We start from the raw sequence: 23,789 nt of genomic DNA, 5'->3' as shown, positions 1-23,789 counted from the left end.
TTAATCATTATAGGCTCAGGCAAGCCTCGCGGAATCCAGTAGAAAATTGGACCTGCTCAGACTGTCCCTTGAACTCAGAAGACAGGAGCTACCACCTGACAGCGGCACTGCGGCTCAATTAAAGAGAGAATTAGCTAGCGTGCAATCAGCCAGTCCGGTTCCTGTTACTTATACATCGTTACAACCGTTCCGCGGTCCCTTGGAGGGTAAAACCACTATACCAGCTTCAGTGTCGAGATGCGCCGCTGTCACGGGACAATTAGAGGTATGTTGAATGAGAAAGTAAGCAATGAAATAGGTGACAATAATTGATTTTCTCTCACAATGCCGCGATATGTTGATTCAGGTAAGGCTTATGGGATGTCAAGACTTGGCGGAAGAAGTGCCTGGCCGGACAAAGAGGGAACATCCTGCTAGTCCTGATTTACGTAGCTTCGTTAAGGGTGTGAAAGGACTCAGCTCGAGCAAGTCGTACAGCGTGAAGGACGAAACAAGCAGTAAGATTTCAAATATTCTGTGAATAATGTTAAAAATTGCGTTATTTCGAATCCGTCACTGACTATCGTTGTTTCCAGATGACATTATGGCAGTTATAAAATTGGATAATCAAACCGTAGGACAGACTAGCTGGCGTCCCTGTTCCCAACAAGCTTGGGACCAAAGGTGCGAATTTTATATACTTAATAATGAAATCATATCACGTTTAATGATCTTCATAATGTAATGTATCCGTTTTTAGGTTTTCCATCGAACTAGACAAATCGAGAGAGCTTGAAATAGGAATCTACTGGAAAGATTGGAGATCCCTATGCGCGGTCAAGTTCTTACGTTTAGAGGAGTTCATCGACGATGTTCGACACGGCATGGCCTTACAATTGGAACCGCAGGGCCTCCTGTTCGCGGAAATCAAGTTCTTGAATCCGATGATATCGCGAAAGCCTAAGTTGCAGCGTCAACGGAAGATCTTCAAGCAGCAGGTGAAAAATTTTCCAAGAGCGAATCAAATGAACATAAATGTCGCAACTTGGGGCAGACTGCTTAAACGTTCGGCGCCTTCGTTGCACAATAATTCGAGAAGCTCGGAAAGTCCGCCGACAGGTAAGACGAGTCAGTCTCTCGCGTGCAAATCTTGCAAGATTATTCTTGCGAAAATATATCGTCCGCAATTTCATTCGCAGGACCGCAACCGCTGCAACTTATGTTCGATACCTCCATAGAAGATAAGCCCGAGACTCCCGGCGAAGTGCCTGATCCGGAGAAAGGTGGATTGGGCGGCGCGCGGCCTTTAGGAATGTCAACAACGAGTAGTAGTAGTAGTAGTCCAACTCTGCCACGTCCTCCGGAGCATCCTCCCCCACCGCCACCTACTGTCGCGAAGAAACCGTCTATACCTGCACCTACCAGCACCAAATCAAATCCTAAATTAGATCAAGAGGTAAGCACTCTTTGTACATTTGTCTGTTTACGTACTGTTGTCATTATTTTTAAATCAAACAAGCTCAAACACGTACGATAATATTATTTGCTCTTTAGCATATTATATGTATTTATCAATCTTTGCTTTCGCGATGTAAAGATATAAGACTGTTCATAGCACAAATTTTTTTTATTATGTAATTTTTCTAAATTTGCAACATGATATTATGTGTATGAAATTCAATTTTATTTTATAAATACATATATACAATTTATTTTATTATATTATATATTTGGCATTATTTCTTATATTTTTTTATCACTCTACATTAAGAACTTAATAATTATTAGTAATATGTATTAGAGACAATCTCAAGGCTGGGAATCTTGGTTACGGGCCCAAATAGTTTACAAAATAAATGTATAGTATATCCAATTATAAAATAGATTTACTTTTTAAAGAATTATAATCTATAATGAATGTATGCGTTTACACTATATATGTATCTTGATGCGGCATGTTATCAGATATATATTTCTTCAATTATATAAAAAGTAGTAGTATTAGTTTTATATAAATTTGCTCACTTGCTTCTGGAAAGAATATCCTTTAGTCATTACACATAAGTTTTTTTTATATCAATTACTTCACAATGAATGCAACTTTATTTTCTTGCATTCTGTCAATTTTGAAAAAGCAACAATTTTCCCCCAAACTCCCTAACGATAGTAGTCAGAATTTTACAAAATATAAATACACATTTCAACATCAAAATTATTATATCAGCTATATAGTAATGCATGTGTACACTTGAGACAATTCTAGCGCGCAATCTAAAGTTTACTGCGAGGTTTTAATCGAGCATTAGTAAGCTAAGAAGGTAGTAATGTAGTTACAGAGTGCATTAAGGGAGTTTGATTTTCTGCACAACGAGGAAAAGGGGGGGCCTCAGGGCGCAAATTTGAGGCCCCTCGTGACAGAGCCCCGCCCTGTGCTGATTGCACCACCCTCTCCACGCACACCCTCGCCCCAACCTGTCGTCGAGTTTCCTGAGGATGAGGTACATACCTCCACAAGTACACACAACATTGCTTTGCTTGCCTTAATATGTATGTTGCATGTAATGTAAACTGGAGAAGAAACGAATTTCTCATCTTATTTTTCAATGCTTCTTCTATTTCACTCTGTAGACTATTTTTTTTTTTTATTTTTACACAATTATACTCTTGTATGTATACTAATCTTTACTAAACTTTTAGTTCATGTATGCCTCTGCGAGTATTTTTAATATTATTATTAATAACATTAATATTATTATTATTATTAATATTATTATTAATATTAATATTATTATTATTATTATTATTAATATTAATATTATTATTAATAATGTTATTAATTAATATTAATATTATTATTATTATTAATAAAATTATATAATGTGTATAGATATAATAATTGATAACTCGTATGAAAAATTGAATAATCAAAATATTACAGTGTAACATATGCCATAATACTTGAAATATATATCTCTGTATAAAGTGTTTTAATTTTATGACATACTAACACATGATTCTTTTTGTATATGATATGTACAGGAATTGTTATTAACTATCCTAACTTTATAACGCTGAAACACATACATTTGTGCATACATTAAGAAATATCTTTGTCTTTCAGGCTGTGTACGAACTGCCAATCAGACCCCTTCAGTATAGGGATAGTGCCTACGAGTCGAGAAGACACTCTCAGATCAATGGTATGACCTTGGAGAACTTTAGGCTGCTCTCTGTCCTCGGTCGTGGTCACTTTGGCAAAGTGATATTATCGCAGTACAGAAACACAGGAGAGTACTTCGCAATCAAGGCCTTAAAGAAGGGAGATATTATAGCTAGAGACGAAGTGGAGTCGTTATTGTCTGAAAAAAGAATATTCGAAGTAGCGAACACAACGCGCCATCCTTTCCTCGTGAATCTGTTTGCGTGCTTTCAAACTGAGGTATTATTATATAATTTATTTATTATACATATTATACAATTATTATATAATTTATTTATTATATATTATATATTATTTATTATATGTTATATACTATATATTATATACCATATATTATATTATATGTATATTATATATTATATATTATATATTATATACCATATATTATATTATATATTATTTATTATATATTATATAATATTATATAGCTAAAAAGGACGATAATACTTTTTTTCTCTAATGTTGCTGATGTAAGACGATAAATAGAATAAAAAATGAATTTTTTTACAGGCACACGTATGTTTTGTAATGGAATACGCGGCTGGTGGTGATCTCATGATGCATATACACGCCGATGTTTTCGGAGAGCCGCGCGCCGTGTTTTATTCAGCTTGCGTTGTTCTAGGATTACAATACTTGCACGAAAATCGCATTATTTACAGGTACAATTTATTCATTACTATCGTAACGTGTGGTAAATAGCAAGTAATACGATAATATATTTTTTTTACAATATATCCTTCGATTTTACAGAGACTTGAAATTGGATAATCTGCTATTGGATACGGAAGGTTACGTTAAAATCGCAGATTTCGGTCTATGTAAGGAAGGCATGGGATACGGAGATAGGACAGGTACTTTCTGCGGTACTCCTGAATTCTTAGCGCCCGAAGTCTTGACAGAGACCTCTTATACGCGAGCTGTAGATTGGTGGGGACTCGGAGTCTTGATCTTTGAAATGCTTGTTGGAGAGGTAAGATTTTATCATTTGTAAAATGTATTATATCTTTATTTCTCTTTCAATGTTCAGATAAAATACTAAATAAAACGTCTTTCAGTCTCCTTTTCCGGGTGACGACGAGGAAGAAGTGTTTGATTCCATTGTGAACGATGAAGTACGATATCCACGATTTCTTTCTTTGGAAGCGATAGCAATCATGAGAAGAGTAAGCATTTTTTAAAACAATTTTTATCTTGTTTTAATACATATCTCTAATCCACGCATTCTGTTATTACAGTTACTGAGGAAGAATCCAGACAGGAGACTAGGTAGCAGCGAAAGAGACGCGGAAGATGTCAAGAAACAAGCATTTTTCAGACACATTGCTTGGGACGACTTGCTTCTAAGGCGCGTGAAACCACCCTTCGTCCCAGTAATCGTAAGTATCGGTTTAATTTCTGCAAATAAAATTTGAATATGTAATGTAATATCGCTCTGTTGGTACGAATTAAGTTTTAAATATCGATTGCGTAATTAAAATCAGATCAGAGAGATTAAATTTTAAAATTCTTAAATTAATATATTAAAAATATATAATAAAATTCCTAAATTAATTAAATTAATTAAATATATTAAAAGTATATAATAATAAAATTCTTAAATTAATTAAATTAATATATTAAAAATATTTCTTTGTTATTAGCATTCGGTGGAAGATGTAAGTAATTTCGATGAAGAGTTTACATCCGAGAAGCCACAACTGACACCTCCGAAAGATCCTCGGCCTCTTAGTGATTTAGAGCAAGGCCTGTTTAAAGACTTTACTTACATGGCTGATTGGTGCTAGCCATTAATCGGAGCTGACGAAACTATCAGCATGTCCTAATTGAAGAAAAAGTTTTACTACTACAAAATGAAATTTTTCGCGCAACTGCATTAGTGCGGTTTGTTTATCTGAGCAATACATATATATATATATATAAATCTCTCATCATGTATACATATTTCTTATTTTTTAATACTATATTAACGATCGCAGTAGAACAGATTTACAAGAGAAATTTTTTATCGAATCTCAGGTTTTCTCCATTATGAGTTATATACTTTTAATAGGTACATGATACATACTTGGAGTTCACAATCTCCAATTTCATATTAAATAACATTATATATGCGAATAGTTTATTGTTTATGATTATTCAATCGACGAGATATTTAATAGTGCTGTCAATATCCATATTTAATATGTCAATATTGAAACTGATTGAAAAATTTTCATCAAATATGTCAAGTGAAGGAAAAAGCGATGAAGTTTACCAATTTTTTGACAAAGAAATTTTTTCGCATGAAAAAAAATGAAAATAATTTTAGATTACATTTGCACAGAAGTGATCTCTCCAAACTCCTATCGCTAGCATTAAATATGTATCATTGTCTTTTAGTGCGAAGAGATTTATTATTTTCAACATTTTGTTATCTATATATATATATATACTATTATTATGTACAGTAACACACATTACGCAATTACTCAAAGATTTTATATATCCCTGTAGAGCTTTAAAAACAAAAAGAATAATCATAATGCAAATAATAATTAACACATTCATAGAGAAAACGTAAAATAAATCAAAATGTAGCTAAACTTGCTCATGCTCATGTGATAAAGAATTGAAATTGAAATGGCGCTATAATATATACATACAACATGATCATAATACGAATAATATTCACGCATCTTTTAATTAAACTTATCATATACTATCCATTATGATAATTGAAAATTAAATTGATTGATTTACGTATAGCTAGTTTTGTGCAAGATTATGGTGACATTAGACAATATGAGCTCTATGACATTGTGTGAAGCAGCACGTTTATATCGTATATAAGAATCTTTTAACATGTATCCAATTATATGTATTTGCTACATTTCGTTATTTTAGTTATGTACATTCATATTCTAGTTTATGAGATAAGAAGATAGTTTTACTAGTTCATATGTGCTAAATATATATTATGTATATATAAATATATAACCAAATATTTTGCGAAGATAATAATACTGGAAAATATTTCTATATTTAATAGCTCAGCTATTGTAGTGTAGTATTATACGATCAATATTTTAATTAACTTTGCAATACACGAAAGATACTATTGTAAGACAAGTTCGTATTCTGATATATGAGCGTATATTTAAACGTTTTTTTAAAGATTTTCTGATTTTGTAGAGAATGATTTGTGGAAACTGTAACTATGTTGAAGTAATGTTGTTAGATTTTACATTTGTGAAAAAAGCTTGTAAATTAATTTTTTTCTTTAAAATTGTTGCAAAATTTTTCTTTCTTTTTATAGATGCTATTATCGCGACATACGATAATTTTAATATTTAATAATTCTACATAAGAGATTTAATTATTTCCAGAATTTTCATACACACACATACACATACACATTAACACAATTTAGATGGAATTCGTGGTATGCTTTGTTCATTTCTTAAAAGAGATACCTGCATGATAATTGGACGATTTTTAATACACAATATAAGATAGAAAATTCTCTGGATATTAATGTGCGATAATTGTATATATATAATCTTTTCAATTTTTGTCACTTATTTTTATCTTATAATTGTGCGAGAAATTGAAGATTGAATTACGGACCTTATAAAATAAGACAAAACGTGTTTCAAATAAAACTTGGTAGTTTTTATGCATGCGATGTAGCTAATTTAATTTTATTCAAAGATTATAGTTTATTTTTTTAATTTTTATTAAATACAATCGGGATGTCCCTTATTAAAATATATTATAATTTATTCTATTTTATTCTATTAATTACAAATATTGCGGTTGTGGACAGATTGTTATATCGATGAAATCTACCAAGTTTAATTTGTTCAATATCTTTCGTTTAAAATCAACAAGGCGTACATATATAATCGTTAGAATTATTTGTGAAATTTTTTAATATCAAGCATTTTACGAAAATTAACTATATCACTAGTGATAGATTCGAGAACCTCTCGAAATCTCTCTAGTTGCCTTACGCAGTTATGTGAATTGATAAACCACTTTTTGGTATCTATTTTATATATAATTATTATACACAGGAGAGATGGTTCCGATTTCTATAAAAATATTGATGGTCGACTTTGAACATTATTATAAAACAATGGCAGCTAATCGGAAAGATGTGAGTAATACACAGAATCTTAAAACGTGCCTGGTTTTTATACTATTATTATTACTATTATTATTGTATATATAAGTTTTAAGATTGCTAATCTTTTTTACACATGTATTATGTGGCACTTTGAAATAAGGAATTCACTAAAATTTGCACATTTAACAATAATAGGCGAAGAAAGGTGTAGGGCATGATTACAATTATCAAAGATACGTCACATGTGAGAGATTATTAGCCTAATTTTTGTAAAGCAATTAAAACAACTCTAAAAATTTATATTGATAATTAAGATTGTTTAAATTTCGTAAAAGTGTGTAAGATCATCTAGATACCTATCAATACATATGTACATTATTTTTATATCTCGTAGCATTATAAAATATCGTTTTTTTTTTTACACAGCTTTTAACTGCCCCAAAAAGTGAAATGAAAATCTTATAAACAATTTCAAATGAAAATACTGTTACGTTGTAGTAAAATATCCACTTGCATTTTACAGCGTAGCTTAACATACGTTATAAGAAAACATCATCGTGTGTACGAATAAATTACTTTTCACTGATATTATATATGCAGCTTTGCAGAAATTAAATCATTTAATGGACTTTTGGAATATGTGTGGTCAAAAACGCGATGATTCAAAGACGCAGAATATGTACATATATACAAAAATATAATATGGTCTTTCTTTTTTTTTGTAAATAATTTTTACTTTTAATTCATAAGAATTTTCATTAGGTTATTATTATTTCTCTACACATTTTTTATATATACATAATATTTCATAGCATTACTAGATATAAGTTTAGTTATAAATTCTGTTTGCTATATTTATCATTAGTTTTATAATAAGCAAAGAAAAAATTATGTGCCTCGTATATTTTGTAGTGTCTAATTAATTAATACACGAGATGAAGATTTTTTTTTAAAGAATTAATTTATTCAATGCATATATATTTGCAGTGGCAGCTTTTATTACATATCACTTTATTGAACAATTATATGCAATCCTTAGAAGTATTCTCAAAATCTGCATTATACGTGCGCATATGTGAAAATTACTTTAAAAAATAAATACTAAATAATACTTTATCTATTTTTTATCTACACCCTCTTCTATCATCGCATTTTGTTGTTTATGCTTTACAGAATATATATATATATATATATATATATATATAAATATGAAAATGATATATTTTCTATATATATCTCTTGTGTTTCTCAAAGAAAGAGAAATTAAAAAATTTAATTATATACGAGCTACAAATATGACAATATCACAATTAAGTAAAGACAGTAATATAATAAGCAAATATATATTATGTTAAAATTCAATATTACGTATAGAAAAAGTATCATAATATCTCCAAACTGGAATCTGTATTCGAAGATTCTACGGCAGCAGCTGAACCAGAATTAGAATTTTGATCTTTAGTTTCATGAACTATAGTTTTTGCTAATTCATATAAATGCGACGTATTCCTTCGGATTTCCGTCTCCAAGTTATATTTCTTCTCCTCTCTCTCCTTCAACTGCTTAGTTGCTTCTGGTGTTGCTGGCTTTACAAGACCAGCGCTTATTGTATACAAAACACTACTGCTATCCTCAGATTTGAATACAAATGTCAATCTGTCGGATATAAATTTGTTATTTATATAAATGTGCAGATGGAAATAAATTATTAAAAAAAAAAAAAAAATCTTGGAATTACCGTTCATTTTGCAATGCCTGTTGCATCTTCTCAATCTTATCAATCGAAATGCTATACTTGGTCGGCCAAGGTATATAGATTTCTAGCGGAGAATGCTCCCTTTTTCTCACCTCGAGATAGAACAGATCGAGTTCCTCCTTATACTTATATTTGACATCCCAGAATCTTTTCACTGCAAGTCATCGTAGCAATAAATTACACACGTAAGTTTACAACTGAATTATATATGTATGCTCTCTCTACATTGTTATCAAAACTGTATACAATACCTTCACACAGTTCGATGTAGACGTAAAAGGCGGTGCTTGTTTTCACAGGATCGTTACAGCCGAGTTTGCACAAGTGATAATACTGTAAGCATGGAAAAAAAATTGTAAAATAAGAATTCTTTATATCCTTACAAAAGCTCAGATTCTTTTTTTTTTTTAGTTATTTAAATAAAGTACTCACACTAGGATGACATATATCGTACATTTTTTCATAAGCGTGAAATTTCGTTTCTCGTTCTATGAAAACAAATTTGTTTTCATTCACCCCGCTTCATCTCGCGACTCGAAGAAATATAAAATACAAACTGACAGCTGACACACATGTCATTCCCATGACGTCATCCCATACCACAATATTCCATCTAGCTTTCAAAGCATATACTAAAAATTAAAATTTATCCGAAGAGTACAATTAATACCTTCCGAGTTAGAGAGAAAATTTATAGAATCATGTAAAGATGTCACTGCATAGAAGATGAGTGTGGAAGATTGAAAAGAAAGAAAAAATATAAAATAGAACAGCTAGAATACACTGCATACACATTACGCTAATTTTAAATATTAAATATACTTATATATATACTTATATATATTATAATTAAAAAATGTAATTAGCAGATTGACGCTTTAATCAGCTGATTTCTGTATAAAATATTACTAAAGCGTTAATTTGCTAATTAAATTTCAAAGTAATAATATATGTTATAAAAATTAAAATAATAATAAAATGGTGTAAATAATATGTTATAATGCATTATCTGCAATTAATGTTTTTTGACAGATATCAGCTGATAACTGTCAAAGATATTTTAATCGAGTTTAACATATTAAAATATATAATTTAAAACAACACAAGTGCGCGATATGCGCGCGCCATTTCCTAGATTTTATATAAAAAGAATGATATTTTTATATAAAGTTTGTTTAACATTTTTTGTCATAAATCAGCAAATTAAAGCGTTAAAGGCGCAGACTTTTATTATGTCTATTAAATAAAAATATTTGCACGCTTGTATATGATTGGTATTAAAATAATCTGCGAACAATGTACTATCGAAAAAAACAAGCGATGAATTATTGGTTCTTTATATTAAATAAATATGAGCCAGCAAATTCCTTCATATCATATACATAATATAAGTCTGCGCCGTGTGGGGTTTGCGGCTACAAACTATCGATTTTTAATATATGTAACTGAGCTAAAAATTTATCGTCCGTTTTTTTTTAATACTACATTGTATGCAGATTACTTTTATACACCAAACAAATTCGAACCTACAAATTTTTTCGTTTAATACACATAATAAAAGTCTGCGTTATACATATAGCGTCCACGGCAATAAAGTATCGATTTTAAATATTATAAACTAAGCCAAAAATTAATCGTGTGTTTTTTTAAATAATATGTTATATACAGATTACTTTCATATATAACAGATTCCAGCGTACAAATTTTTTCGTTTAATACACATAATATAAATCTGCGCTATATTGGGTCCGCGGCAATAAAGTATCGATTTTTAATACTCTAAACTAAGCCAAAAATTAATCGTGTGTTTTTTTAAATAATATATTATATACAGATTACTTTTATATCTAATAGATTTGAGCCTACAAATTTTTTTGTTTAATACACATAATGCAAGTCTGCTATATATAGCGTCCGCGGCAATAAAGTATCGATTTTAAATATTATAAACAGAGCCAAAAATTAATCGTGTGTTTTTTTGAATAGTATATTATATACAGATTACTTTCGTATCAAACAGATTACAGCGTACACATTTTTTCGTTTAATACACATAATAAAAGTCTGCGTTATATAGCGTCCGCGGCAATAAAATATCGATTTTATATATTATAAACAGAGCCAAAAATTAATCGTGTGTTTTTTTAAATAGTATATTATATACAGATAACTTTCGTATCAAACAGATTACGGCGTACAAATTTTATCGTTTAATACACATAAGAAAATTCTGCGTTATAAAGCGTCCGCTGCAATAAAGTATTGATTTTAAATATTATAAACAGAGCCAAAAATTAATCGTTTGTTTTTTGTAATAGTATACTATATACAGATTACTTTTATATCAAACAGATTACAGCGTACAACTTTTTTCGTTTAATTCGCATAATATAAATCTGCGCTATATTGGGTCCGCGGCAATAAAGTATCGATTTTGTATATTATAAACAGAGCCAAAAATTAATCGTGTGTTTTTTTAATTAATATATTATATACAGATTACTTTTATATCTAATAGATTTGAGCCTACAAATTTTTTTGTTTAATACACATAATGAAAGTCTGCGTTATATAGCGTCCGCGGCAATAAAGTATGGATTTTAAATCCCCTTTCTAAAAAAGGCATGTTATTGACATTGTTGTCGCTTTTCCGCGATGCTGATTGGCTCTCTGTCGATTCGCGTTGTGTTATATTCGTAGCATCGAAAGGCTGTCATCACGAGGGTTAGCAGTTAGCAGTTTGACAGTTAGTCCAAAATAAAATAAAATAAAATAATAATATGTTTTAAATAATATGTTATAATACTTTAAACTTGATTAATATTTTTGACATTCGCCTTATGTGTTATATTTGTAGCATGAAGAGGCTGTCATCGTGAGGGTTAGCAGTTAGCAGTTTGACAGTTAGTCCAAAATAAAATAAAATAAAATAATGACATGTTTTAAATAATATGTTATAATACTTTAAATTTTGATTAATATTTTTGCGGAAAAGAAGCAACAATATTTGCGAGAATCGAATTAATATGTCTTTTTTAGAAAAAGACTAGAATAACACAAGCGCGCGTTATGCCATTCCTTGATTTTATTAAAAAAAGTATGATGTATTTATATAAAGTTTGTTTAAACTTCATTAATATTTTTTTACAGAAATCAGATGATTAAAGCATTACATTGCCAATTAAATTTTAAAATAAAAATATGTTATAAAAATTAAAATAATATATAATTCCTTAAACTCGATTAATATTTTTTGACAGAAATCAGCTGATAGCTATTATAAATATTAATTGAATTTAAGGAATTATATATTACATTATTTAAAACATATTATTTTAAATGTTATAACATATTATTATTTTAAAAATTATCTAGCAAATTAACGTTTTAATCAGCTGATTTCTGTAACAAAAATATTAATCGAGGATTAGATATTACAACATATTATTTACAATATATTGCTATTTTAATTTTTATAACATATTACTATTTTAAAATTTAATTACCTTACTATATTAATATTTTTTAATATATTCATTTAATTAAGAAGTAGTATATTTATTAAGTTAAGAATAGAAGTGAGACATGAATACAAATTTACAATTAAGGTTTCGTAAATATAATTTTTAAAACAAAAATTATTTTCTTAATTAGAGTCACAAATATATTTCGTCCGACACTTTTCGATAATCTTGATATAATTCGAATTCCGAATGCGCAGTAGAAATGAGTTTCGACATATATTACCGCGATATATGCATGCAGTCACGCATAATTCGTAATAATGTGCAGACAGTGTACTGTTAAAATGTATATAAGATTAATTTTTTGCACGTTTTGAAATATCGAAAATTAAAATTTTTAAGCCGCAAATCCCATACGGCGCAGATTTATATAACGTATATTAGACCAAAAAGGTAGTACGCTGGTATGCTTATGGTACAAAGATAATCTGCAAACAATACACTATTGAAATATATATACGATGAATTTTTGGCTCGCCTTAAAATATTAGAAATCGATACTTTTTTACAGTTGACCCTATGCGACGCAATCTTATTCTATGTATATCAAGTTAAAACATTTGTACGCTGGTGTCTGTTTGGTACCAAATGATTCTGTAATCAATGTACTATTAAAATGTATAATCGATGAAATTTTGGCTCGTCTTAAAATATTAGAAATTGATACATTTTTGTCGCTGACCCTATGCGACGCATCCCTATTTTATGTATATCATATTAAAAAATTTGTACGCTGGTGTCTGCATGGTACCAAAAGATTCTGTAATCAATGTACTATTAAAATGTATAATCTATGAATTTTTGGCTCGTCTTAAAATATTAGAAATCGATACTTTTTTACCGCTGACCCTATGCGACGCATCCTTAATTTATGTATAGCAAATGATAAAGTTTGTACGCTGTTGTCAGCTTGGTACCAAAAGATTCTGTGATCAATGTACTACTAAAATGTATAATCGATGAATTTTTGGCTCGTCTTAAAATATTAGAAATTAATACTTTTTTGATACGGACCCTGTGCGACGCATCCTTATTTTATGTTTATCGTATTAAAAAATTTGTACGCTGGTGTCTGCATGGTACCATAAGATTTTGTAATCAATGTACTATTAAAATGTATAATCGATGAATTTTTGGCTCGTCTTAAAATATTAGAAATCGATACTTTTTTACCGCTGACCCTATGCGACGCAACATTATTTTATGTATATCAAGTTAAAAAATTTGTACGCTGGTGTCTGTTTGGTACCAAAAGATTCTATAATCAATGTACTATTAAAATGTATAATCGATGAATTTTTGGCTCGTCTTAAAATATTAGAAATCGATACTTTTTAACCGCTGACCCTATGCGACGCAACATTATTTTATGTATATCTAGTTAAAAAATTTGTACGCTGGTGTCTGTTTGGTACCAAATGATTCTATAATCAATGTACTATTAAAATGTATAATCGATGAATTTTTGGCTCGTCTTAAAATATTAGAAATCGTTACTTTTTTACCGCTGACCCTATGCGGCGCAACATTATTTTATGTATATCAAGTTAAAAAATTTGTACGCTGGTGTCTGTTTGGTACCGAATGGTTCTGTAATCAATATGCTATTAAAATGTATAATCGATGAATTTTTAGCTCGTCTTAAAATATTAGAAATTCATACTTTTTTGACGCGGACCCTATGCGACGCATATTTATTTTATGTTTATCATATTAAAAAATTTGTACGCTGGTGTCTGCATGGTACAGAAAGATTCTGTAATCAATGTACTATTAAAATGTATAATCGATTAATTTTTGGCTCGTCTTAAAATATTAGAAATCGATACTTTTTTACCGCTGACCCTATGCGACGCATCCTTAATTTATGTATAGCAAATGAAAAAGTTTGTACGCTGTTGGCTGCTTGGTACCAAAAGATTCTGTAATCAATGTACTATTAAAATGTATAATCGATGAATTTTTGGCTCGTCTTAAAATATTAGAAATCGATACTTTTTTACCGCTGACCCTATGCGACGCATCCTTAATTTATGTTTATCGTATTAAAAAATTTCTACGCTGGTGTCTGCATGGTTCCAAAAGATTCTGTAATCAATGTACTATTAAAATGTATAATCGATGAATTTTTGGCTTGACATAAAATATTAGAAATCGATACTTTTTTACCGCTGACCCTATGCGACGCATCCTTAATTTATGTATAGCAAATGAAAAAGTTTGTACGCTGTTGTCTGCTTGGTACCAAAAGATTCTGTAATCAATGTACTATTAAAATGTATAATCGATAAATTTTTGGCTCGTCTTAAAATATTGGAAATCGATACTTTTTACCGCTGACCCTATGCGACGCAACCTTATTTAATGTATATCAAGTTAAAAAATTTGTACGCTGGTGTCTGTTTGGTACCAAATGATTCTGTAATCAATGTACTATTAAAATGTATAATCTATGAATTTTTGGCTCGTCTTAAAATATTAGAAATCGATACTTTTTTACCGCTGATCCTATGCGACGCAACATTATTTTATGTATATCAAGTTAAAAAATTTGTACGCTGGTGTCTATTTGGTACCAAATGATTCTGTAATCAATGTACTATTAAAATGTATAATCGATGAATTTTTGGCTCGTCTTAAAATATTAGAAATCGATACTTTTTTACCGCTGACCCTATGCGACGCATCCTTAATTTATGTATAGCAAATGAAAAAGTTTGTACGCTGTTGTCAGCTTGGTACCAAAAGATTCTGTGATCAATGTACTACTAAAATGTATAATCGATGAATTTTTGGCTCGTCTTAAAATATTAGAAATCGATACTTTTTTACCGCTGACCCTATGCGACGCATCCTTAATTTATGTATAGCAAATGAAAAAGTTTGTACGCTGTTGTCTGCTTGGTACCAACAGATTCTGTAATCAATGTACTATTAAAATGTATAATCGATAAATTTTTGGCTCGTCTTAAAATATTGGAAATCGATACTTTTTACCGCTGACCCTATGCGACGCAACCTTATTTAATGTATATCAAGTTAAAAAATTTGTACGCTGGTGTCTGTTTGGTACCAAATGATTCTGTAATCAATGTACAATTAAAATGTATAATCGATGAATTTTTGGCTCGTCTTAAAATATTAGAAATCGATACTTTTTTACCGCTGACCCTATGCGACGCATCCTTAATTTATGTATAGCAAATGAAAAAGTTTGTACGCTGTTGTCAGCTTGGTACCAAAAGATTCTGTGATCAATGTACTACTAAAATGTATAATCGATGAATTTTTGGCTCGTCTTAAAATATTAGAAATTAATACTTTTTTGATACGGACCCCGTGCGATGCATCCTTATTTTTTGTTTATCGTATTAAAAAATTTGTACGCTGGTGTCTGCATGGTACCATAAGATTCTGTAATCAATGTACTATTAAAATGTATAATCGATGAATTTTTGGCTCGTCTTAAAATATTAGAAATCGATACTTTTTTACCGCTGACCCTATGCGACTAATCCTTAATTTATGTATAGCAAATGAAAAAGTTTGTACGCTGTTGTCTGCTTGGTACCAAAAGATTTTGTAATCAATATACTATTAAAATGTATAATCGATGAATTTTTGGCTCGTCTTAAAATATTAGAAATTGATACTTTTTTGACGCGGACCCTGTGCGACGCATCCTTATTTTATGTTTATCATATTAAAAAATTTGTACGCTGGTGTCTGCATGGTACAGAAAGATTCTGTAATCAATGTACTATTAAAATGTATAATCGATGAATTTTTGGCTCGTCTTAAAATATTAGAAATCAGTACTTTTTTACCGCTGACCCTATGCGACGCAACATTATTTTATGTATATCAAGTTAAAAAATTTGTACGCTGGTGTCTGTTTGGTACCAAATGATTCTATAATCAATGTACAATTAAAATGTATAATCGATGAATTTTTGGCTCGTCTAAAAATATTAGAAATCGATACTTTTTTACCGCTGACCCTATGCAACGCAACATTATTTTATGTATATCAAGTTAAAAAATTTGTACGCTGGTGTCTGTTTGGTACCAAATGATTCTATAATCAATGTACTATTAAAATGTATAATCGATGAATTTTTGGCTCGTCTTAAAATATTAGAAATCGATACTTTTTTACCGCTGACCCTATGCGACGCATCCTTAAATTATGTATAGCAAATGAAAAAGTTTGTACGCTGTTGTCTGCTTGCTACCAAAAGATTCTGTAATCAATGTACTATTAAAATGTATAATCGATGAATTTTTGGCTCGTCTTAAAATATTAGAAATTAATACTTTTTTGATGCGGACCCTGTGCGACGCATCCTTATTTTATGTTTATCGTATTAAAAAATTTGTACGCTGGTGTCTGCATGGTATCATAAGATTCTGTAATCAATGTACTATTAAAATGTATAATCGATGAATTTTTGGCTCGTCTTAAAATATTAGAAATCGATACTTTTTTACCGCTGACCCTATGCGACGCATCCTTAATTTATGTATAGCAAATGAAAAAGTTTGTACGCTGTTGTCTGCTTGGTACCAAAAGATTTTGTAATCAATATACTATTAAAATGTATAATCGATGAATTTTTGGCTCGTCTTAAAATATTAGAAATTCATACTTTTTTGACGCGGACCCTATGCGACGCATATTTATTTTATGTATAGCAAATGAAAAAGTTTGTATGCTGTTGTCTGCTTGGTACCAAAAGATTCTGTAATCAATGTACTATTAAAATGTATAATCGATGAATTTTTGGCTCGTCTTAAAATATTGGAAATCGATACTTTTTACCGCTGACCCTATGCGACGCAACCTTATTTAATGTATATCATATTAAAAAATTTGTACGCTGGTGTCTGTTTGGTACCAAATGATTCTGTAATCAATGTACTATTAAAATGTAGAATCTATGAATTTTTGGCTCGTCTTAAAATATTAGAAATCGATACTTTTTTACCGCTGACCCTATGCGACGCATCCTTAATTTATGTATAGCAAATGAAAAAGTTTGTACGCTGTTGTCTGCTTGGTACCAAAAGATTCTGTAATCAATGTATTATTAAAATGTATAATCGATAAATTTTTGGCTCGTCTTAAAATATTGGAAATCGATACTTTTTACCGCTGACCCTATGCGACGCAACATTATTTTATGTATATCAAGTTAAAAAATTTGTACGCTGGTGTCTGTTTGGTATCACATGATTCTATAATCAATGTACTATTAAAATGTATAATCGATGAATTTTTGGCTCGTCTTAAAATATTGGAAATCGATACTTTTTACCGCTGACCCTATGCGACGCAACCTTATTTAATGTATATCAAGTTAAAAAATTTGTACGCTGGTGTCTGTTTGGTACCAAATAATTCTGTAATCAATGTACAATTAAAATGTATAATCGATGAATTTTAGGCTCGTCTTAAAATATTAGAAATCGTTACTTTTTTACCGCTGACCCTATGCGGCGCAACATTATTTTATGTATATCAAGTTAAAAAATTTGTACGCTGGTGTCTGTTTGGTACCGAATGGTTCTGTAATCAATATGCTATTAAAATGTATAATCGATGAATTTTTAGCTCGTCTTAAAATATTAGAAATTCATACTTTTTTGACGCGGACCCTATGCGACGCATATTTATTTTATGTTTATCTATTAAAAAATTTGTACGCTGGTGTCTGCATGGTACAGAAAGATTCTGTAATCAATGTACTATTAAAATGTATAATCGATGAATTTTTGGCTCGTCTTAAAATATTAGAAATCGATACTTTTTTACCGCTGACCCTATGCGACGCATCCTTAATTTATGTATAGCAAATGAAAAAGTTTGTACGCTGTTGTCTGCTTGGTACCAAAAGATTTTGTAATCAATATACTATTAAAATGTATAATCGATGAATTTTTGGCTCGTCTTAAAATATTAGAAATTCATACTTTTTTGACGCGGACCCTATGCGACGCATATTTATTTTATGTATAGCAAATGAAAAAGTTTGTACGCTGTTGTCTGCTTGGTACCAAAAGATTCTGTAATCAATGTACTATTAAAATGTATAATCGATGAATTTTTGGCTCGTCTTAAAATATTGGAAATCGATACTTTTTACCGCTGACCCTATGCGACGCAACCTTATTTAATGTATATCATATTAAAAAATTTGTACGCTGGTGTCTGTTTGGTACCAAATGATTCTGTAATCAATGTACTATTAAAATGTAGAATCTATGAATTTTTGGCTCGTCTTAAAATATTAGAAATCGATACTTTTTTACCGCTGACCCTATGCGACGCATCCTTAATTTATGTATAGCAAATGAAAAAGTTTGTACGCTGTTGTCTGCTTGGTACCAAAAGATTCTGTAATCAATGTACTATTAAAATGTATAATCGATAAATTTTTGGCTCGTCTTAAAATATTGGAAATCGATACGTTTTACCGCTGACCCTATGCGACGCAACATTATTTTATGTATATCAAGTTAAAAAATTTGTACGCTGGTGTCTGTTTGGTATCACATGATTCTATAATCAATGTACTATTAAAATGTATAATCGATGAATTTTTGGCTCGTCTTAAAATATTAGAAATCTATACTTTTTAACCGCTGACCCTATGCGACGCAACATTATTTTATGTATATCTAGTTAAAAAATTTGTACGCTGGTGTCTGTTTGGTACCAAATGATTCTATAATCAATGTACTATTAAAATGTATAATCGATGAATTTTTGGCTCGTCTTAAAATATTAGAAATCGTTACTTTTTTACCGCTGACCCTATGCGGCGCAACATTATTTTATGTATATCAAGTTAAAAAATTTGTACGCTGGTGTCTGTTTGGTACCGAATGGTTCTGTAATCAATATGCTATTAAAATGTATAATCGATGAATTTTTAGCTCGTCTTAAAATATTAGAAATTCATACTTTTTTGACGCGGACCCTATGCGACGCATATTTATTTTATGTTTATCATATTAAAAAATTTGTACGCTGGTGTCTGCATGGTACAGAAAGATTCTGTAATCAATGTACTATTAAAATGTATAATCGACGAATTTTTGGCTCGTCTTAAAATATTAGAAATCGATACTTTTTTACCGCTGACCCTATGCGACGCATCCTTAATTTATGTATAGCAAATGAAAAAGTTTGTACGCTGTTGTCTGCTTGGTACCAAAAGATTCTGTAATCAATGTACTATTAAAATGTATAATCGATAAATTTTTGGCTCGTCTTAAAATATTGGAAATCGATACTTTTTACCGCTGACCCTATGCGACGCAACCTTATTTAATGTATATCAAGTTAAAAAATTTGTACGCTGGTGTCTGTTTGGTACCAAATGATTCTGTAATCAATGTACTATTAAAATGTATAATCTATGAATTTTTGGCTCGTCTTAAAATATTAGAAATCGATACTATTTTACCGCTGATCCTATGCGACGCAACATTATTTTATGTATATCAAGTTAAAAAATTTGTACGCTGGTGTCTATTTGGTACCAAATGATTCTGTAATCAATGTACTATTAAAATGTATAATCGATGAATTTTTGGCTCGTCTTAAAATATTAGAAATTAATACTTTTTTGATGCGGACCCTGTGAGACGCATCCTTATTTTATGTTTATCGTATTAAAAAATTTGTACGCTGGTGTCTGCATGGTACCAAAAGATTCTGTAATCAATGTACTATTAAAATGTATAATCGATGAATTTTTGGCTCGTCTTAAAATATTAGAAATCGATACTTTTTTACAGCTGACCCTATGCGACGCATCCTTAATTTATGTATAGCAAATGAAAAAGTTTGTACGCTGTTGTCTGCTTGGTACCAAAAGATTCTGTAATCAATGTACTATTTAAATGTATAATCGATGAATTTTTGGCTCGTCTTAAAATATTAGAAATCGATACTTTTTTACCGCTGACCCTATGCGACGCATCCTTAATTTATGTTTATCGTATTAAAAAATTTCTACGCTGGTGTCTGCATGGTTCCAAAAGATTCTGTAATCAATGTACTATTAAAATGTATAATCGATGAATTTTTGGCTTGACATAAAATATTAGAAATCGATACTTTTTTACCGCTGACCCTATGCGACGCATCCTTAATTTATGTATAGCAAATGAAAAAGTTTGTACGCTGTTGTCTGCTTGGTACCAAAAGATTCTGTAATCAATGTACTATTAAAATGTATAATCGATAAATTTTTGGCTCGTCTTAAAATATTGGAAATCGATACTTTTTACCGCTGACCCTATGCGACGCAACCTTATTTAATGTATATCAAGTTAAAAAATTTGTACGCTGGTGTCTGTTTGGTACCAAATAATTCTGTAATCAATGTACAATTAAAATGTATAATCGATGAATTTTTGGCTCGTCTTAAAATATTAGAAATCGATACTTTTTTACCGCTGACCCTATGCGACGCATCCTTAATTTATGTATAGCAAATGAAAAAGTTTGTACGCTGTTGTCAGCTTGGTACCAAAAGATTCTGTGATCAATGTACTACTAAAATGTATAATCGATGAATTTTTGGCTCGTCTTAAAATATTAGAAATCGATACTTTTTTACCGCTGACCCTATGCGACGCATCCTTAATTTATGTATAGCAAATGAAAAAGTTTGTACGCTGTTGTCTGCTTGGTACCAACAGATTCTGTAATCAATGTACTATTAAAATGTATAATCGATAAATTTTTGGCTCGTCTTAAAATATTGGAAATCGATACTTTTTACCGCTGACCCTATGCGACGCAACCTTATTTAATGTATATCAAGTTAAAAAATTTGTACGCTGGTGTCTGTTTGGTACCAAATGATTCTGTAATCAATGTACAATTAAAATGTATAATCGATGAATTTTTGGCTCGTCTTAAAATATTAGAAATCGATACTTTTTTACCGCTGACCCTATGCGACGCATCCTTAATTTATGTATAGCAAATGAAAAAGTTTGTACGCTGTTGTCAGCTTGGTACCAAAAGATTCTGTGATCAATGTACTACTAAAATGTATAATCGATGAATTTTTGGCTCGTCTTAAAATATTAGAAATTAATACTTTTTTGATACGGACCCCGTGCGATGCATCCTTATTTTATGTTTATCGTATTAAAAAATTTGTACGCTGGTGTCTGCATGGTACCATAAGATTCTGTAATCAATGTACTATTAAAATGTATAATCGATGAATTTTTGGCTCGTCTTAAAATATTAGAAATCGATACTTTTTTACCGCTGACCCTATGCGACTAATCCTTAATTTATGTATAGCAAATGAAAAAGTTTGTACGCTGTTGTCTGCTTGGTACCAAAAGATTTTGTAATCAATATACTATTAAAATGTATAATCGATGAATTTTTGGCTCGTCTTAAAATATTAGAAATTGATACTTTTTTGACGCGGACCCTGTGCGACGCATCCTTATTTTATGTTTATCATATTAAAAAATTTGTACGCTGGTGTCTGCATGGTACAGAAAGATTCTGTAATCAATGTACTATTAAAATGTATAATCGATGAATTTTTGGCTCGTCTTAAAATATTAGAAATCAGTACTTTTTTACCGCTGACCCTATGCGACGCAACATTATTTTATGTATATCAAGTTAAAAAATTTGTACGCTGGTGTCTGTTTGGTACCAAATGATTCTATAATCAATGTACTATTAAAATGTATAATCGATGAATTTTTGGCTCGTCTAAAAATATTAGAAATCGATACTTTTTTACCGCTGACCCTATGCAACGCAACATTATTTTATGTATATCAAGTTAAAAAATTTGTACGCTGGTGTCTGTTTGGTACCAAATGATTCTATAATCAATGTACTATTAAAATGTATAATCGATGAATTTTTGGCTCGTCTTAAAATATTAGAAATCGATACTTTTTTACCGCTGACCCTATGCGACGCATCCTTAAATTATGTATAGCAAATGAAAAAGTTTGTACGCTGTTGTCTGCTTGCTACCAAAAGATTCTGTAATCAATGTACTATTAAAATGTATAATCGATGAATTTTTGGCTCGTCTTAAAATATTAGAAATTAATACTTTTTTGATGCGGACCCTGTGCGACGCATCCTTATTTTATGTTTATCGTATTAAAAAATTTGTACGCTGGTGTCTGCATGGTATCATAAGATTCTGTAATCAATGTACTATTAAAATGTATAATCGATGAATTTTTGGCTCGTCTTAAAATATTAGAAATCGATACTTTTTTACCGCTGACCCTATGCGACGCATCCTTAATTTATGTATAGCAAATGAAAAAGTTTGTACGCTGTTGTCTGCTTGGTACCAAAAGATTTTGTAATCAATGTACTATTAAAATGTATAATCGATGAATTTTTGACTCGTCTTAAAATATTAGAATTTCATACTTTTTTGACGCGGACCCTATGCGACGCATATTTATTTTATGTATAGCAAATGAAAAAGTTTGTACGCTGTTGTCTGCTTGGTACCAAAAGATTCTGTAATCAATGTAGTATTAAAATGTATAATCGATGAATTTTTGGCTCGTCTTAAAATATTGGAAATCGATACTTTTTACCGCTGACCCTATGCGACGCAACCTTATTTAATGTATATCAAGTTAAAAAATTTGTACGCTGGTGTCTGTTTGGTACCAAATGATTCTATAATCAATGTACTATTAAAATGTATAATCGATGAATTTTTGGCTCGTCTTAAAATATTAGAAATCGATACTTTTTTACCGCTGACCCTATGCGACGCATCCTTAATTTATGTATAGCAAATGAAAAAGTTTGTACGCTGTTGTCTGCTTGGTACCAAAAGATTCTGTAATCAATGTACTATTAAAATGTATAATCGATAAATTTTTGGCTCGTCTTAAAATATTGGAAATCGATACTTTTTACCGCTGACCCTATGCGACGCAACATTATTTTATGTATATCAAGTTAAAAAATTTGTACGCTGGTGTCTGTTTGGTATCACATGATTCTATAATCAATGTACTATTAAAATGTATAATCGATGAATTTTTGGCTCGTCTTAAAATATTAGAAATCTATACTTTTTAACCGCTGACCCTATGCGACGCAACATTATTTTATGTATATCTAGTTAAAAAATTTGTACGCTGGTGTCTGTTTGGTACCAA

General features: G+C 30.4%; 2 protein-coding genes across 4 annotated transcripts in view; one reads left to right on the top strand and one right to left on the bottom strand.

The window, feature by feature from the left end:
* The window catches only part of Pkn (serine/threonine-protein kinase N), a 49,182-nt gene extending 41,538 nt beyond the window's left edge, over positions 1-7,644 (top strand). For 2 of the 3 annotated variants that reach the window (XM_083032755.1, XM_083032753.1), the window contains exons 7-18: positions 14-265; positions 347-497; positions 576-663; positions 740-1,098; positions 1,179-1,435; positions 2,310-2,477; positions 3,101-3,418; positions 3,710-3,861; positions 3,953-4,172; positions 4,258-4,365; positions 4,438-4,578; positions 4,843-7,644. In XM_083032755.1, the coding sequence (XP_082888881.1) occupies positions 14-265; positions 347-497; positions 576-663; positions 740-1,098; positions 1,179-1,435; positions 2,310-2,477; positions 3,101-3,418; positions 3,710-3,861; positions 3,953-4,172; positions 4,258-4,365; positions 4,438-4,578; positions 4,843-4,986 (2,358 nt within the window). In that variant the 3' untranslated portion in view covers positions 4,987-7,644. The remainder of the gene's footprint in view (positions 1-13; positions 266-346; positions 498-575; positions 664-739; positions 1,099-1,178; positions 1,436-2,309; positions 2,478-3,100; positions 3,419-3,709; positions 3,862-3,952; positions 4,173-4,257; positions 4,366-4,437; positions 4,579-4,842) is intronic. The other variant, XM_083032756.1, reaches the window with a different exon arrangement.
* Positions 7,645-8,293: 649 nt separating this feature from the next.
* LOC145933207 (tRNA-splicing endonuclease subunit Sen15) lies at positions 8,294-9,655 on the bottom strand. The gene is made up of 4 exons (XM_083032759.1): positions 9,499-9,655; positions 9,318-9,399; positions 9,049-9,220; positions 8,294-8,966 (listed from the first exon to the last, which is right to left on the bottom strand). Exons 1-4 carry the CDS (start codon positions 9,520-9,522, stop codon positions 8,693-8,695), a joined length of 552 nt encoding a protein of 183 aa, XP_082888885.1. The 5' UTR covers positions 9,523-9,655; the 3' UTR covers positions 8,294-8,692.
* Positions 9,656-23,789: the final 14,134 nt, after the last annotated feature.

Source organism: Prenolepis imparis, unplaced genomic scaffold, assembly GCF_030444845.1.
Source record: "Prenolepis imparis isolate NDT839.2.m4 unplaced genomic scaffold, iyPreImpa1.0 SCAF_2, whole genome shotgun sequence".
Lineage (NCBI taxonomy): Eukaryota > Metazoa > Arthropoda > Insecta > Hymenoptera > Formicidae > Prenolepis > Prenolepis imparis.
This window is presented reverse-complemented; position numbering and strand designations above follow the sequence as displayed.

What these genes read in the sequence shown, in the direction of transcription:
- LOC145933207 (XM_083032759.1), bottom strand. Translation starts at nt 9,522, where the DNA reads ATGTACGATATATGTCATCCTAGT. An exon ending in CTACATCGAACTGTGTGAAG is followed by an intron (nt 9,221 to 9,317) that starts GTATTGTATACA and finishes GATGACTTGCAG; the next exon opens with TGAAAAGATTCTGGGATGTC. An exon ending in CAGGCATTGCAAAATGAACG is followed by an intron (nt 8,967 to 9,048) that starts GTAATTCCAAGA and finishes TATATCCGACAG; the next exon opens with ATTGACATTTGTATTCAAAT.